This window comes from Styela clava, chromosome 7, assembly GCF_964204865.1.
Source record: "Styela clava chromosome 7, kaStyClav1.hap1.2, whole genome shotgun sequence".
Taxonomy (NCBI): Eukaryota; Metazoa; Chordata; class Ascidiacea; order Stolidobranchia; family Styelidae; genus Styela; species Styela clava.
The window spans coordinates 11,835,805-11,852,883 of NC_135256.1; the positions used below are offsets into that span (position 1 = coordinate 11,835,805).

A 17,079-nucleotide genomic window follows, 5' to 3' on the forward strand; every position below is an offset into this window, starting at 1 on the left:
ATCAAAATAAACATTGTTACTTTTCATCTTGCGATTTGGAATGCATATAGCCTACATGCGCTCACATTGAAGTCTTAGAGTTGTATCAATATAAGTCCCATAAAATTTTACCATGTTCTTGTTTGGTGAGTTAAATGATTAGTCGCGTTTTCAATGCACAAACGAATATTTTTTAATATTCATCAAGGTCCCACAACTGCACTTCTCGGCTTGATGATTCTTATAATACCGTGGTTAAATTCACTGGCCGGATTGTTGGTTTCGGGATTCGTTGCTGGATTTATGTTTGCTTTTGCGGATGGTGGTAAAATAGGCTATTTTATGTTTGTTAGATAATTAGTTCAACATTAAATTTTTTATTACTTTATTTATGTATATATATGTTTAAATAATCAAGCTGGATACATAGATAAGAGGTTTCCCGCTATTTGCACTCGCTGTTCTAACATTTGAAAGGGCGGGTTACAAATTTCTTTTTTAATTACGAGCATTATGTCAATTAGTTGGTATTGCAAAGTATTTGACTAAATCTACTATTTTAATGACTTTAACAATACGTTATGTTGTCATAGCCATGCAGTCGCTCTATTTACGCATTTGGGGCGAAGAACGTTCAAGACCATTCATACAATCTTTTCACTTTGGTATAAGCGTCGGAGGATTAATAACTCCCAGCATAGGTAATTATGTATTCATATACTATTTCTTGTGACATTGAGTATATTGCACGACCCATGCTCTGAACATATGTAATTTCCATTCTGTATATGTATATAGTAATATTCCTGTAGGGCAAGCATTTTTTAGAAATGTAGGAAACGTATATATGTGAAGCAATATAAATATACTGAAATCATCATCCAGCGATGAAGCATACTTAGAGAAAGTGCTGTCCTTTTTCCTTCTATAAGAGTTGCACACGCTGAACTGCTTCGAACAACGTCAGCTAAGTTGCAATGCAGTTAGTTTCGTATTCTTTCTTTTTAAGCATCTCCGTTTTTGGAAATGGCAAATAGCGACCAAGGTACCGATCCAAATTGTCCGGACTCTTCGAAACTTTTTCAGGACTATACAGGATTTACAAGTTCTTACCACAACATCAGTACCACTTTTCTCCCACCAACAGGTTCCAATTATGTGCATTACATTTTTTTTTCTTCATTTTTTATAATTAGACTTTATAGTGAATCCACTAAGCCAGTGAATCCCAACTTTTTTTTTAAATTTCTTCCTTCGCCTATTTTGGAACGCTTCATTCCTTCCTCATTAAGAGAAAAAAAACATTTTATTCATTGAATTTTTATAGTAACACAACGGTTTTCTTCTTGACTTTCCTTTTGCGACCTCCTTCTGTCTCTGCGCTGTTTTCTCCTATAAGCCTTTTTTTCCTGCCACCAGCTACTTTCTTCACTTGACCGGTCTCCATTCGTCCCCTTTTTTCTGATAACCGGGCCACACAATCGACACAGTTAGTAGTCTGTTTCCTCCGTCACGGGCCGCACAATCGACGTTGACCTGCCCACAGGGTTATTTCTTCCTTTTCTTTTTTTTTCCTGCCACTTTCTTTTTTCTCTTGACCGGTGGTAAAAGAATTCATTTTATTCATTGAATTTGTATAGCAGCACAAAGGTTTTCTATTTGACTTTCCTTTTGCGACCTCCTTCTGTCTCTGCGCCGTTTTCTCCTATAAGCCTTTTTTTCCCTGCCACCACTTACATACTTTCTTCACTTGACCGGTCTCCGGGTCACACAATCGACCTTTTTAAGGCAGGCAGTTAAGTTTTTCTTTCTCTACATCTGTCGGCTTTATCCCCTTACCTCTATCCCACTCTGCCTGGGGGTTCGGTCGCTCTGTTCGTCGGCCCTTCTTCACACCCTGGCGCATGCATCTTGTCTCTGTCACTTTTCTTCTCTTGACCCCTGTCATTCCATTTTCCAACCAGTGCACCAACTCCCTCAGTTAACCTGGGTTCTGTCTGTGTTTTTCATTCTCTCGACCTCCCGCATTTTCCCCACCTGTCACCCGCTTTCCTAACCACTGCCTTAGTTTTGACCTGTGCCTTCCACTCTTTCGACCTACCCTGCGCAGACCGTGTTACCTTCTAACTAGCTTACTACTTCTCAACCCAGTGGGTTTCGAACCCGTCCTCGCATCTGGCTTCATGTTTACCATACCATCACGCTTCCTTTGCACCACCGGTACCGATGGGTGCAGTCTTGATTAAAATCTTAATTAACCGGTTTTATCAACGTCGTCACACTTGGCTACCCGTGGCGAGGCTAATTGGGAAGCAACGTGCTGTGTCGGTTCGTAGCAGACGTTAATTTTGCACTATCGTGTGCGCTTTGTTTAACTTAGTGGTTCTCAACCTTTTTCGATAAATGCCTCATTTTGCTTATTATGGAACTCTTTATTTCTTTCCCACTTTGCATAAAAATTCGTTTTTGTTTGTTCAATCTGCTTTAGCTTAGGATACGTGCAACTCGCACTCTGGTTAAATATTTTGAGTATAGATTACGATAATAATGAATAGGTGAACAATACTTGTAAAACTACTCCAAATATTAAATGATTTTCAATTAAATGATTAAATGATTATTTCCTCCCCAAGAACATCAAAATTCCTCTTTGGAAATGAATTCCCATGTTGTTTACCCTAAGATAAACATGAAAGTACGTTGATCCATTCTTACCCTGTAAAGTTTTCAGTAGCCCAGATTTTCTGGACTCCCAACGTGATATTGCTAGTGGAGTCTTTACTACTAATATTGATTCATTATACAAAATCGTTTAAATTTCGAGATCGAATCAAATAGGTACTGGCTGCTGCAGTACACGTGTCACTTTGATGACTACAATTCTACTGTCTGCGTAAAACAGTTTTAATAGCATAATGCATTTATATGTTTTTATTAGTAGTTGTGTTCTACCTGTTCCCGTGTAAATTTTTGATTTTAAAAAATAATTCTTTTGCTACCACCAAAACCTGAAAGCACCGTCATCGTAACATCATAACAATGTTTTTCAGACGAACTAAATCCAGTTGCCTGGAGTTACGTCATTGTTGGAGGATTTTCTCTTGTTGCATCGATTCCTCTTTTTGCTTTCTCTTTTTGTGGACTCGATAGAAAAATTAAAATGCGGGGAGCAAGTACAAAACCAGATCACAAGGAAGAACCGTTACACGATGTTTGGCCCATTCTTCTTCTTGTATTTTTCTTTTATTTCCTTAACGATATGTTGGAAGCAATATATACCAACTACATTTATTCGATATCAGTCTGCGCGTCAGGATTCACGGTAAGATGACTCGTAGTAATATAACAAACTAACTTTGTCTAATTTGCCGCTTATTTCAACTAAAATCCATATTTCAGGTTACGCAAGCAGCTAATTTGACCTCTTTATTTTGGTTTGGAAACTTAGTAGCAAGATTTGTTGCTATTGTATATTCAAAATATTTTCAACCGCGAACAATCATCATATATGACATCTCTCTTGTGCTACTGTCCATGGTGAGATTCATATTTTATTGATCGGTTCTGCTACGAGCCAGCTGTGACAGTGACATATTGAGATTATATTTTATAAAAATATGAAAACCCTATGTTTACCAACCTTTTGTAAGACGAGTTATGGAAAATAGGTATACAAATATATAATACCAGTAGACTGAAGATAGCGTGCGTCGGTAAGAACAACTTTGGAACAAATGAAATTCGAAAGTGCGTGATTTTCACCTACACTGGTAGTTTCACTGAACTTTTTTTTCATCCATTTTCCTTAGTATACAACTGATATGGGAAAGATAAAAGATTTCTAGACACAATGGTAGCTCCTAAACGAGTAATACCGGTAAAAATTACTTTATTAATGTAAATACATAACTTCAGATTGTGATATGCATATTCGGAGAGTACATAAATCTTGTGCTTTGGATTTCTACTTTGTCCTGTGGGATCGGAGTTGCAACAATTTACGCGACAGGTAAATGATGCTTCCTAATTCGTTTATTAAAGGTTTATGCTTTATACTGTATATTTGACTGACGTTTCGACACAAAGATATGTCCAGTTGAATTTTTAAACTGACAATCTGGTTCTCCAATATCAAATTGTGATGACATAATCGAGTTCAAAAGAGAGATGAATATGAAATGAAAGTGATGACTATAGTATGGGCTCATTTTTCCTTCAAATTACAACATATATTGTATAATTGTTTTTTACTTGGTTTCTGATATAACCAATATTATTCAACAGGTGTTACTTGGGCGTCGAATGTGACTGATGTATCGGGAAGTTATATGTTTGTATTTTTGGCTGGAAGTAATACGTCTTCTATGATTACGTTGCTCATTGCAGGAATATTGTTTGATGTGGATCCGTGGAACGTAGTAAACACATTATACTAGTTTCTTTTGTATTAATAACGTTTTTACAGCCTAAGTCTGCATTGTACCATGTGTGGTATTTCGTTAATATTTGATCTGTTATTTCCCCCAGTTGTCAGATTGCGAATATACTCATATGAGACTGGCATTCCACTAGAAGCGCTTCAGCGTACTTGAATTCCTTCTCTTGGTGCGTTCGTTTCACGGCTAGTCTAGTTCCAAACGCTATCCCTGTGAACGCAACCCACATAACGCAACACCAAATTCGGAACCATCGATCTTGTGATATTCAGTGAGATTGTGGTCATATATTCCTTGCACAAGACGGGTCAAATATAATTGGTCGAAGAAGAAGGACACTCATTCAAGAGTTAGAGTAGTCTATCACAGGAACGATTCTGACCTACAGCTTACATTTGCTCCAGCTATATCTATCAGTCTTCTAGGGTCTAACCTACCACATTCTAAGAATTTATGTGAAAAATCACTAATCTCTTAGTTATTTTGACGCAGATGCATAAAATGCTTTGAACAAAAATAATTTTACCTTTCGACAGATGTACTTAATTCTCTCTGCTGCATTGACGATTGGTTTCGTTTTTACTGGCATGGAGATTGCAGCTCGCCGTCATGAAAGCCGAATAGCAAGCGTTTCAGAAAACAATCAAGATTACAAAGTGGATGTTGATTACAAAGTTTCTATAACAGACAATATTCAACAAACTAGATTGTGAGATATATTGAACTCGAATGAATCTCTTGAAAAATCATAACAACAGTAACGTTACTACTGCATCTGTTGTAGTTACATCGAACACTTTCATCGAAACCAAATACTTACTTTGATTATTTTACGACGTTTGAGGTACATATATGCTTTACACACTCTCGTTAATTTTACGATATTTAATCGACGTGCGATGTAAGCGCGATGTTATCAACTACTATCTACGATATCGTAATATGAGTCGTAAATTCTCGATTACATCACGTAGGGTCGTAGATTTACAATCAGGATTCAGTATATACAATTTCATACGGTGCAAAATCAATTTGATTTCGATTTCATTTTTTAAGAATAAGGTCTATTTCTCAATGTTTATCACATTTTATATCTTTCAAATTTTGTCTTATAAGAAACCTTTGACCTCTTGCTAGTCTCTAGTCTATTTATTATCCATATAATTCCATCACACAAATTGAACCAATTGCTGCGGCCACGATGACTAAACAATAGTCTTTTTCAATTGGTTAAGCTGGTCGAAGCATTGTTCTATGTCGCTACATAACAGTCCGAATATAACACTCCAGGTATATGAAAACCCTTGGTAATTTAAATTGCAACGATAGCAGTATTATTTTCAAGTTAATCGAGTCAACGTTGTTGGAAATCGGTATAACTGAAATTACTATTCAGTAAATTCAGCGTATGAAAACGTTATTGTTCGAATTCCTCAATTTTCCATGCAAGATAAATAACAAGTGGATCTATAAATGCAAGTATATTTTGAACATATTTGACTGATTTCAAATCACACGAGGCCTTAAAGTTACTTAAACTGTGTAAAAATTTTCTTGGGGTTTATACAATACTTTGCGACTACAACCAAATGCATACAGGATGGCATTTACTGTACTGCATTTGCCTTATTTGGGCGATGGCAAGCTCTATTGAACGACAAGGTGACTTTGGGAATAAATTTATTTTGATCCAAATATGCCTGTCTCTTAGCTGTGAGGACACAAGCCTATTTAATTCACACTTCGGCGAATAGGACCAAAATATATAATTGCACGAAATTTTTAGAGACCAGGACTAGTCTATAACAAATTTTATTTTTCATGGTAACAAATTGGAACACGGAGCATGATATTTTGCGACCACTTTCATTATTAAATGTGCAATGATTAAACCATGAAAATATTAATTTGTATTTCAGTCGTTTGCAAGTCGTAACTTAGTAAGCAATTACCGATATATGATCACTTTTTAATGTTCGCGGTCACAACAAAGAACAAGTTGTTTGATAGCTCCCACGAGGCCGAAAACTAATTGCTACCCCGCGTGGTAAACTATACTCTCGCATGCAATAAACTGACGTTTTGACAATTGCAATTTCGCGACTAATTAGTGACTCACGAAATTTAGACCAGCTAGTAGATTGGAAAAGAGTTAACGAGACTCCTGGCGACAACAAAAGTTTGAAAAAAGGTTGAAGTCGGGATACTTGGAGACATTATTCTATCAATCTAACTTTAAATCGCAATACCCGCGTACGACGTCTTGTAAACAAGCACATTATCGAGTAATGTTGATATACTAGCCTGCTGAATCCTTTTTGTACTTGTTCATTAGTGAAATACCTTGATAAGTACATGGTACATTTGAGTCATAGCGTCAAAATATAAACACTAAGCATGCCATACATGTCGTATTTTTGTAAACTTGAAGATAGCATGGTTTAGCTGAATCATCAAATATAATATATATATACATGATATTTTCAAAAATTTTCTGCCCATCGCGAATGATATCGCTAACATTAGGGTAATAGATTCCGATATTTGTTGCAAGGTTTATGTATATGTTCAAGTTGTAGTCGCAAATGTATAGTAAAATACATAAAACGACTGATGACAACGTGTTCTTAACTTTTGTGGAAAGGCTGCAAATTTGACCTTGAATTGAGAAGTACGTCGCTTTAAATTAAGTATACAAATAAAAACATCATATTATCGACCAGAATTATCTTATTAGACAATCACAATTAATGATGATATTATTACTCCAGCTTCATCTATTTACACAAACTAATCTTGTTTAGCCACGCTCAGTAAACATTCATTATCATAGATATATCTCGCATTTTAGCTATCGGAATGAGGGTCAACGAATGAATGATAATTTAATAATACTATGAACAGTTCGTGTAGCTGTCATGTTAACACCTCAAAACTATACAATTCAAACTTTAAATTGCAAATTTCTGTTAGATCATCCAAAAATGTTCGCAACATGTGGATGGGGAGTCGGTATGCATTTCAACACTCGGGAAAATAAAAGTTGAAACTATTTTGCCAGTTAACGTGACCTATACTGAAAAGTTATACTATTGGGGAAGCATCATTTTCCGTACTTTACATGCGAATGGGTTTTTGAATTTACAGAAAATTGATCGACGGTTTATTTATGATTTACTTCACTTAGATTGTACACAAAATGCAGGTCTGACTAGAAAATTGGGTTATGTATTTTTTTGATGTAAGAGCCGGAGTTCGAATTTTGAGAGACAACGGAAAGCAGCTTTTTTTGAGTTAAACTTGTTGTTAACTTTACACGACTCGAACTAAACGTTCGATATATGTGTGTTAAATTAATTATATTTGCTCGGTCTTCAACGAAAAATGTTATGTTTGTTTCTATATGTTATTGTTGTATCCATTGGTTGCTGTATGCCTATTGCGAATGCCTAAGACAGGCGTGTTTATTTGATACTTGTTTATATATACTGATACGGCAGTGCATTTGATATGATAGAATTTATTTTACTAGTTTTCTTTCTTTTATAGCGCGCGCAAGCAAACCAAGTTTGTTCATATAATTTCAGCTAATGATCGGTTACGATATAGGCTTCTCCTTTCTTTTTGACTAAAACGTATATTCAAATACGTATAAAGTAAAGTTTCATATTTTAAAGGCAGGTCATAGACAATGACTGAATTTATTGCTTATGAACAATATGTAACAAAAGCATCAAAGAAAATTCCACAGCTGAAAATGTGGCACAAACTTGAAGGCACGAACACAAATCAGAATATATAAACATAAGAAAAACTGAAAAGAAGATAATAATAATAATTATATAAGGTTTTAGGAAGCAACTCCCCATGGTCGCCATAGAAAATCTTCTGATTTTGGACAAATATTGAAGGATTGAGTTGATGAAAATTCGATGGATGAACTGCAGGAGCTTTCAGGTGAAAAACTGCGATTTCCGTTGCTCATAGTACAAGCGTTCGATGACATCGAGGTCCAAACAGGACATTGGACAGGTGGACTTTCCGGGTTTGTATTATTTGGAGAAGGTACAACTTGACAGCTGTAGGCTTGCATGCTGTTTTCCACTGGTCGAAACCTGCATATTTCCAATTCGTCAAATGTTGAATCAGTGCCACTCGGAGATGGCGATTTTGACGACGCTGAAGAAATAGGTGATACTGGAATCGGTGAATATTTTCCCGGAATGTTGAATGGAATAGTCGGAACTGGTAGTGTCTTCTGTGGACCATAACGTCCTATGTTAGACGGTACTACCATATGCGATGCATTTACCATCGGTCTTCGATATGGTTCAAATCGGCTGTCTCTTCTATCTTTGAGTGGAGGATATCCTAAATATTCGCATTTCATTGCTGGCTTCTGATGACTTTGCGTAGACTGCCGATGGTAACCATTTGAGTCCGAAAAGAGTGTTCCTGTTAATAAACATATTAGAGTTTTAGCTTTATTTTGAAATTATAAGACTATGTTAAGCAGAAAGTAAATCCGAGATAGTTTCAGTATGAGATTGGAGTAAGAAAGATACCAGTTAGTCACATTCGATTTTTCATAAAAGTTTCCAATAAAACCACTGGAAGAGTAATCACGCACAAAATTTTGTGAGCATCTAACAGAACTAATACTGGAGGAAATTCTTTATAAAAAAATCTTCGGATATTATAGGGCTGTCATGAACAAATGTTACTGGATCTTACCTTCTGAGTTTTCTGTTACAGTAGAGTGTTTCATGTTTCTGAGATATCGAACCGTCATTTCGAGAATATCTGCTTTTTCTAATTTGTTCGGCCTAGATTCTTCACTGACAGATCTCAAGACGATACTTTTTAATTCTTCGAGACATTTGTTTATTCTTTCGCGTCTTTTCTTTTCCATAATGGGCTTGTTAGTCTGTGAAAATTAGCAAATTTCATGCATAAAAAATCATAAATCTTTAAAAAATTAACTCACAATACGTGTGAATGACTATTTACTGTATATCATTTAATTATTACAAAATTCATAACTGTAACAACAAAAATTTAAAAATATACCTTGCGCCTAAGTTCTGCGCTTGTGAGTCTTCTTTCAGCTGGCATAGTGACGAATATAACTTATAATATCCAAATGATCTATTATATCCAGTTGTATTTGATGGTCTATTGAAAACGTTGCAAGTTGTTCCTTAGTAAGTTGATTGATAATAAATAAACCGATATGATTTGTAATCTTGACATAAAGAGTATATAAACTATTGGAGGTCCAAACCTTTTTCTCATTTAATGACCTCCTTTTTTCTGATTTCGAACGCGAGCACGTTCTCTCGACCTTATGCTGGATCTGCGCGTGTGCGTCGTTCGCTAATAGCTTATCTGTTTCAAATTCGGCGATAAATGACGCGATTTATCTGTAATTAAAATAGCTAACAATTACATAAACGTGGACGCTGGACAAACATTACATTTGTAATGATAACAGATACTATTTTGTGTCAGCCTTCTTGATGATATTGTAACAAAAATCATTTGTTCAAAATTCATTGTTACCCTGGCAATTATTACGTGATTGAAAATGAAAAGACTATTGTATAAACATTTGCGCTTGACCTTAGATATAGATATTTAATATTTTATATTAGGCAAAATATTATCGGCATAATTATTAGCAAACGCGGTGCAATCGACCGAAAAATTATTTTTGTCAATAATTACGTAAGAACAGAACATGGAGAACGACGACCTTATACATTAGGTAATATATAAAATAAAATTTTATTCCAAACTAATTTGGAAGAGCAAGTTTCGATATTCTAGAATACAATTTTTTAAAAACGAATGAGATCAACGTACAAGTGCTCTAGATAAAAATTACGAAAGTTTAGAATATGAATGAGACATAGGTTACGTAATATTATGTAATTCTAATACATGTAAAGTTCGTTTGAGGACAATTTACGTTTCACAATTCATTTAGGAAAAAAAACAGAAATTATATCATTATATGGCATCAATTCTCAAAAGAGCGTGCTCAGTGAAAGTTTATTTCAGAGAGTACTACACCTCGTACAAAAATTCTTGGAAAAATTCTCATTTTCCAAACGAGACCCAAATATTCCTTTGATGAATTTGTTTTTAATAAAGGTGAAGGCAATCTCTGCACGAGCGCTAAATACAACCTTGAACCATTTTATAAAGCAATTGAAATTGAACTAGATATAATTACAGGTTGTCGAACCTTGTAGCATTGACTGATGGATGAAGCGAGTTGTGAATAGAGTTTGTGATAGTTAGTTGTAACGTAGACGCGCTTTGTAAATTACCTCATTAAGTTACAAATGAACTTCGCTATTGTTACAGTTTCACCGCGTAAGTTGAACAAAAGAAACACAATGTCTGAAGCCCAAACTCTGGCGCTTTGATTGTTATTGAGAGACAGTGTTTCATGTTGAATGTACTCACTATGATTGGAACCAAATATGAATTTTTGCTCACGTCAAACTACCTACCCTTGTGCTGATTTTCAAGCAATAAATGCAAGAACAAAAATATTTCCGGCCTCCACATTTTAACGAATATGCTGCGGGATAACTACACATGTTGCAACAATTATATTCAAATTTTAATTGTAAGCGAATTTTTCGGTATATGGTGAACTCGTGGGACAATTCATAATTATCATCTTAATTGGATATGTAATTCAATAACGGAAGAATTGATGGAATAATAAGCGATTGTTTTAACAATAATTTGTTTATACTAAATGCGTGGAAACACCAACAACCATGGCGATTATTGCGACACGAAAATTTGAAGTAAATAATATGATGGTGCTGAAAACTGGAGTTACATTTGCAAAAGATACGTTTGAGCTTCAATCACAATTTTTTTAATATGATCACAAACGAGTCCGTATTACATATTTATCAACAGTCCCATGTTCAGAACAAATCGCCTGAGCTACATACTGACTGTGGAAATGTCTAGAATTTTGAAGTATTTTTTTTAAATTGGGGTTCGAATCATATGCTTTGGATTATGGTACAGATTGATAAAGTGAGCATATGCAAAAAAGGTTCCTTTCCCACGAGAGAGATTCCAATACATGGATTTCATTCGAAAACTGATACTGTTAGAAACAAGTAAAGTAATATCATTAAAAATATTTTAATGTGCCGATCTCCGGCTGGATTATGTATATACTATAAATGCGATGACGTGTGCGACGACACGATCGTGTGCTTGTATATTGCAAAATGCTGGTGAATTGTTTTTTAAATGGCATTGGCGACCGACACGTATAAACAATTTAACAACCTGAGAGATGTTTATATCCCTGTCTGACTGATTAAACATTAAAAAACTTAATAGAGTTGCATGGTTATATAATAAGAACTTCTATATCGGATGCTATAAAAGTCACGGTAGTATTCATTTTCCTTAAGACTATGATAATTTTCGAATGAATTTATGAATTTAGTATAAAATCACAAAACAAGGATGGTGTATTCCAATCGCAATAATTACCACTGCTCAAACTGCTGTGGCAGCATTAAGTCTAGACTGGGGTCAAACGCCAAATTTTCGGCGCCAAATATTTCCAGGTGTTTTATTGGATCATAATAGTCAGCTGCGCAACATGGTTTTTACCCACTTCTCTCGCGTGCTTCCTGAACACCTCATACAGACTTATTGGTGCCATGTTTTAACCTAACCCCTTTTGCGGGAAAATGTGTAAAGATATGCAAAGCTCCACGCTATTATTCAGTATGTGCTTAATACAACGTGATGAATTGTCACACAGAACACGCTTAATTTTCTGTTAACATTCATTTGAGTCGCGTATTATTTCACACATTATGGGGTAATTTGTTTCACAAAACACTCTGTAACCAACAACCACCGCCCTAGTATGAATCCTAGAATTCCACGTTATGCAAGAACATTTCTCTTAAAAGTTGTTATAATTGTTGGGATATAAACCATTAATCAAATGTCTTGTTGAAGAAAACAATGTCAAATAAGATATAATATTTACTCAATTATATCCACAACAATATATGATTGCATTGAAAAACAATGCACTTGAATAATAACGATAGTATCAAGTGGTTAACACCAAGATTGGGAAATCACTTGATCGGATAATGTCGTGGATGGCACAACTTTTAAATGCGTTATTTTGGCGCCATTTCAAGTGATGTAAATAATATTGCATTATATGGCGGATGTAAACGCCTAATTTCTAATTACTGAAATGCAAACTTTTTAGAATTTGTGTAAAATCTATAAAACAAACATAGATAAAATATGTTGATAGGAAAAATATGTCTGCGTTTTTAGAACAATGTCGCAGTTTTTTCATTGTCCATGTGAATCCGATTAGAAATGATTAGAAATATTTTAATGTACTGTTAAATTATAAGAACAAGAGTTTGTACGGCCAGAAGTTCAAATCAAGTGAATTGATATACACATAATAGAATATATATACATATTCATTATAATGGGATAGTCGAAGCTACATATGCACGAACACATGAAATTTAGTTATTTTTATTATTCAAATCGAGTATGTTGTACATTTACGATTATGATGCTTGTCATGCGAATTAAAATTTTACACTTTCAAATTTAATTGATTTAAAACTAGTGGTAATGTTCTTGTTGACTAATTACCTCGCATGATACAGTATTAATAATAATATTAATTAGTTTCGTTGATAAGAAGTAAATTGTGCAAACAAATTAAATATCGCGCAAAATCTTCATTACAAAGTTGATATTTTATCTATTATCGTGTTAGTTTAGGCACAAATTCTTGTTCGTTGTTTTTCATTGCTTTTCGTATCTTGATTGACGAACTTAATAACATAGAAAATGACCAAAAAACAAATAAAAATACTTGGTGGTAGTTGTCACAATATGCAATTAACTACCCTTATCTACTTTACTAGTTGTTTATACCTACACCACCATCTCACCATAAGGATATAATACTTAATACTGCACTTCATTTATCAAAGAGGCAAACTTACTTGCGACCGACTTGTGGTTCTCGGCCTTAATGTTTACTAAATTTGATACCATATTAAGGTGAATGTTTCGGATATTTTGTAATTGAATTAAAACTTACGTGTACTTTATAGATGACAAATTTTAAATGACATCATTAGTTGTAAACACCGAACTAATTTTGCCAATTTGTTAACGATGGCTATTTCCTTTTCTACTAGAAGAACCAATTCACTTGACAAAAGAAGTCATTCTCAGGGCGCCTCTATGTCTACCCATAGACGTACGGTGTGCAGTTGACTGAGCTCAGTGTAAACAAAATGTTGGCGACCAAACGGTGTGAGATAAACAAGCACGACATAATTACTCTGTTTACAGAGTCGTCAGTAAAGAAAATGTTGGTTGTATCGAATAAATTATTTGGAGTAATTAATGTGGCGCCTGATTTTGAATTAATCCCTTCCTATTTCATTGTTCATCTCCCTTCATCCCATTTCATTATGTCTGAAAATAGTTTCTCACAGATATGAACGTTCACCCAGCAGAAGTTTTTACTAAAACAATTAAGTAGAATCTTGGAAATTATCAAGTATGTGAATGCAATACTTCGCGAAAAACAAAATGTTTTCAAGTGGTAATGAATGTGTTACAATGTGCGCAAAGAGCGGCCCGCGGGTGATGCCACTCGCACATGTTTTTCGCACTTCATTTAGAAATTGCATTTTTATTTATTTTGGGTATCGGCGCATGTTAAAAAAGCAAAGATTCATGCTTTACAATAAGGGACATTCTATACTTTCGGGGCAGTGACAATAATATAGGATGGCCCAAGAACGGAACCCTGGAACATATGGCATGGAATTCTCCGGTTTGTTGGGTGACCCTCCACCCAAAATGGATGGGTTTTTTTGCGCCTATTATGTTTCAACAAGTTTGCATAACCATTAAGCCAGAATGAAATACGAAACCTAAAACAACTGGGATATAAAAAGGAATAGCACATGAAAATATAAAGCTAAATTTGTAGAACTCAAATCAGATATAGTTTGAAAAAAGAAACAAATTGATTTGCAGTTCAGACGACTAAACAAACAACAGCGTTAGCATGGTATTTATAGATAACTTCCTATTTCTCTAGCTTTCAATTAATTATAATGTGATATTTTGGCCCCATTTACTTGAATCCCTTACAATTTGTACTTGACATTTATGTGGAACAATTTAGGCTTGCACGTAATTGACAAAAATCAATTCCGTAATTACGGCCAAATCAATTACGTAATGACCCCGTAATTGCGATATTTTTTTCACACATTTAAACCTATCATAACAACCAATTTAATCCACTTCTATTCCGAATGGGACATCGAAGTTTGGTTTTAATATTCCCGGCAGTACTACACGCCGGCGACAGATGTTAAAGATAAATATCAAGGAGTGAATTCAAAATAATTCTATTCTGATTTTTATCTTTTGTATTAGCTTTGATTTTTTTAACCACTTTATCACCAAATTTTATGCGATCAATTTTATCATTACCAACACTGGTAATATATTTAAGAAACGATAGTTCCCTTTTTAAAATCGTATTAACGTATTAATACGACTTTCGTATTAAATAAAAATTCCGGGTTGCTAATTTATTAATCAACTACAAGCGTATTCTCTCGTTTGATTATACTTTCGCTTGCCTCGCGACGAAGACTTGTTATTTCACCGTTTTTTACAATATCCGACTTTATTACTTAGTTAGCATTTTATAATAATTATTGATGCCGACTTATTGACGATATTCCGAATTCCATGCTCCATTTTACATTAAATCATTTCGCGGCCTAAAAGTTATAACATTATTTGCGATAAATTTAGATCAAATATTAATTATTTGCGCATTATTTAAAATACCATACTTATATGACATGCCTTCTCCGAAAATACAAAGTTATCTCGCAAAACAATGCATTCTGTGACATTTATTTTGCACTCATGAAAATATTAATTTATTTTTCTAACTCAAGTCGACAATCCTATTTGCCAAGATTGACACAAGTTTGGTCGAGTGCTGGTGGCATTCGAGTCGACGATAAATCAAAATAAGTTGCCGCATTTGGTAAAGACAGGTAATCATATTTGGCCGACATATTGCGAGGCATTGTGCAAAACATATTGAGCAATGCCAAGTCCGGACAGATATATAACGATAAAATCGGTAACAGAACATCAAGATTTTGTAATAGAAAATGGATCTCGCGCAGAATAAACACGGGAAATCCCGTCGTATTGTTGTTTCTCTGCCGTCTCAATCTCTTTACCGATGCCGAAAAGACTAAGTTGCGTTGGTTCATTACGCAATTTCTCTTCCGTCTTTATATTGCTGTTTGATAAGCGCGACATTAATTATCACGGCATTTACAAATAGTCCATGTTTTATAAGTTGATCTCTTACATTCTTTAGTCATTTCACCCGAAGAAGTTGAAACCAGGTGTGTTGACGTCCATCGGTCTCAACACAATTTTATTCCTTATCTACGGTTAATATGTACATTGGCCATCCTAGATAAGTTGATAATAGGTTAGTAAATGACGCGTTATGCCTTCCCCATCTGCCTAACAAGAGAGAGAAAAACGGCTGCGAATACCGGAACTCTAACTTCTTTTACTTAAACTTTAATTTTTTACAATCGACGAAATTGACTGCTCTGAAGAGAGCTCGTTTCAATCGCGAAAGCGCTCGACCAATAATTACGACTTTACGTAATTCGTAACTTCGCTTCCGTAACTCGAAATAATTCCGTAATTCCGTAAGTCCGTAAATTACGTGCAAGCCTATGGAACATAAACTCAACCATCAAACTCAAGTTTATCGCGTTTGCCTTATTATATCTATGTGGAGGTATGTGTGAGTGTGTGTGGATTAATTATTATTTTCAGGTAAGTGAACATATAGCATAAATGATTGGTAAATGAATGGTATTTATAGCACAAATGGTTGTTAGATGAATGTGATGTTACCGTATATTGCTATTTCGTAGACAGTCTCAGAACTGCCAGTCGTTCGTTCACCCTTCAGCTTCAACGCCCACGTGAATGAAGATGCGTTAAAAATCTCTATATGTTTTTATTCGTAAATTTCCACAACACACAGAATATAAATTTTAATTTAATAATGACTGGGTGGAACCTGTTATGTTCTTAAAACTGATGTAATTTGATATCTACGAAAGTCTTTGTTCGAATTTTGGGAAAAATTTACTTTGTCATGATGATTTCAACATGAAACGGGGTACATTTAGGGGTTAGTTGCTATAATATCTCCCCATCTTACTAACTGGAAGTTTAAAGATTTGGCACCCTCTAATAAATTGAAAATATATAGAAAAATACAATACACAATGCTAAAATTAATGATATATATAGGTCAAAAAAATATTTACATGTATATGATCTACAATGAGACGAGACATTGAAGTAAAGAAGAATTTATAGAAAGGGTAAAGGTTGTAAAGTAGAATTACAGAAGGATGGCGTATTTTTATTTTAAAAATTGTGGTTTGGACGGTTAAAACATATTTTCAATTTGATGTATTTCGCTACGCTAAAATACTCAACGCTCGCATCATCGCATTGTTACGATTTT

General features: G+C 34.7%; 2 protein-coding genes across 2 annotated transcripts; one reads left to right on the forward strand and one right to left on the reverse strand.

Annotated features, from left to right (window-relative positions):
* The first annotated feature begins 80 nt into the window (after nt 1–80).
* On the forward strand, nt 81–5,425 carry LOC120328769 (sodium-dependent glucose transporter 1C-like). Its single transcript, XM_039395307.2, has 8 exons — nt 81–304; nt 573–680; nt 989–1,126; nt 3,030–3,301; nt 3,379–3,516; nt 3,895–3,988; nt 4,264–4,397; nt 4,952–5,425. Exons 1-8 carry the CDS (start codon nt 154–156, stop codon nt 5,126–5,128), a joined length of 1,212 nt encoding a protein of 403 aa, XP_039251241.2. The 5' UTR covers nt 81–153; the 3' UTR covers nt 5,129–5,425.
* Nucleotides 5,426–8,061: 2,636 nt separating this feature from the next.
* LOC120328854 (uncharacterized) lies at nt 8,062–9,671 on the reverse strand. The gene is made up of 3 exons (XM_039395404.2): nt 9,486–9,671; nt 9,150–9,342; nt 8,062–8,870 (listed from the first exon to the last, which is right to left on the reverse strand). The coding sequence occupies exons 1-3, from the start codon at nt 9,528–9,530 to the stop codon at nt 8,266–8,268; spliced, it is 843 nt and encodes a 280-aa protein (XP_039251338.2). The 5' UTR covers nt 9,531–9,671; the 3' UTR covers nt 8,062–8,265.
* Between the last annotated feature and the right edge of the window lie 7,408 nt (nt 9,672–17,079).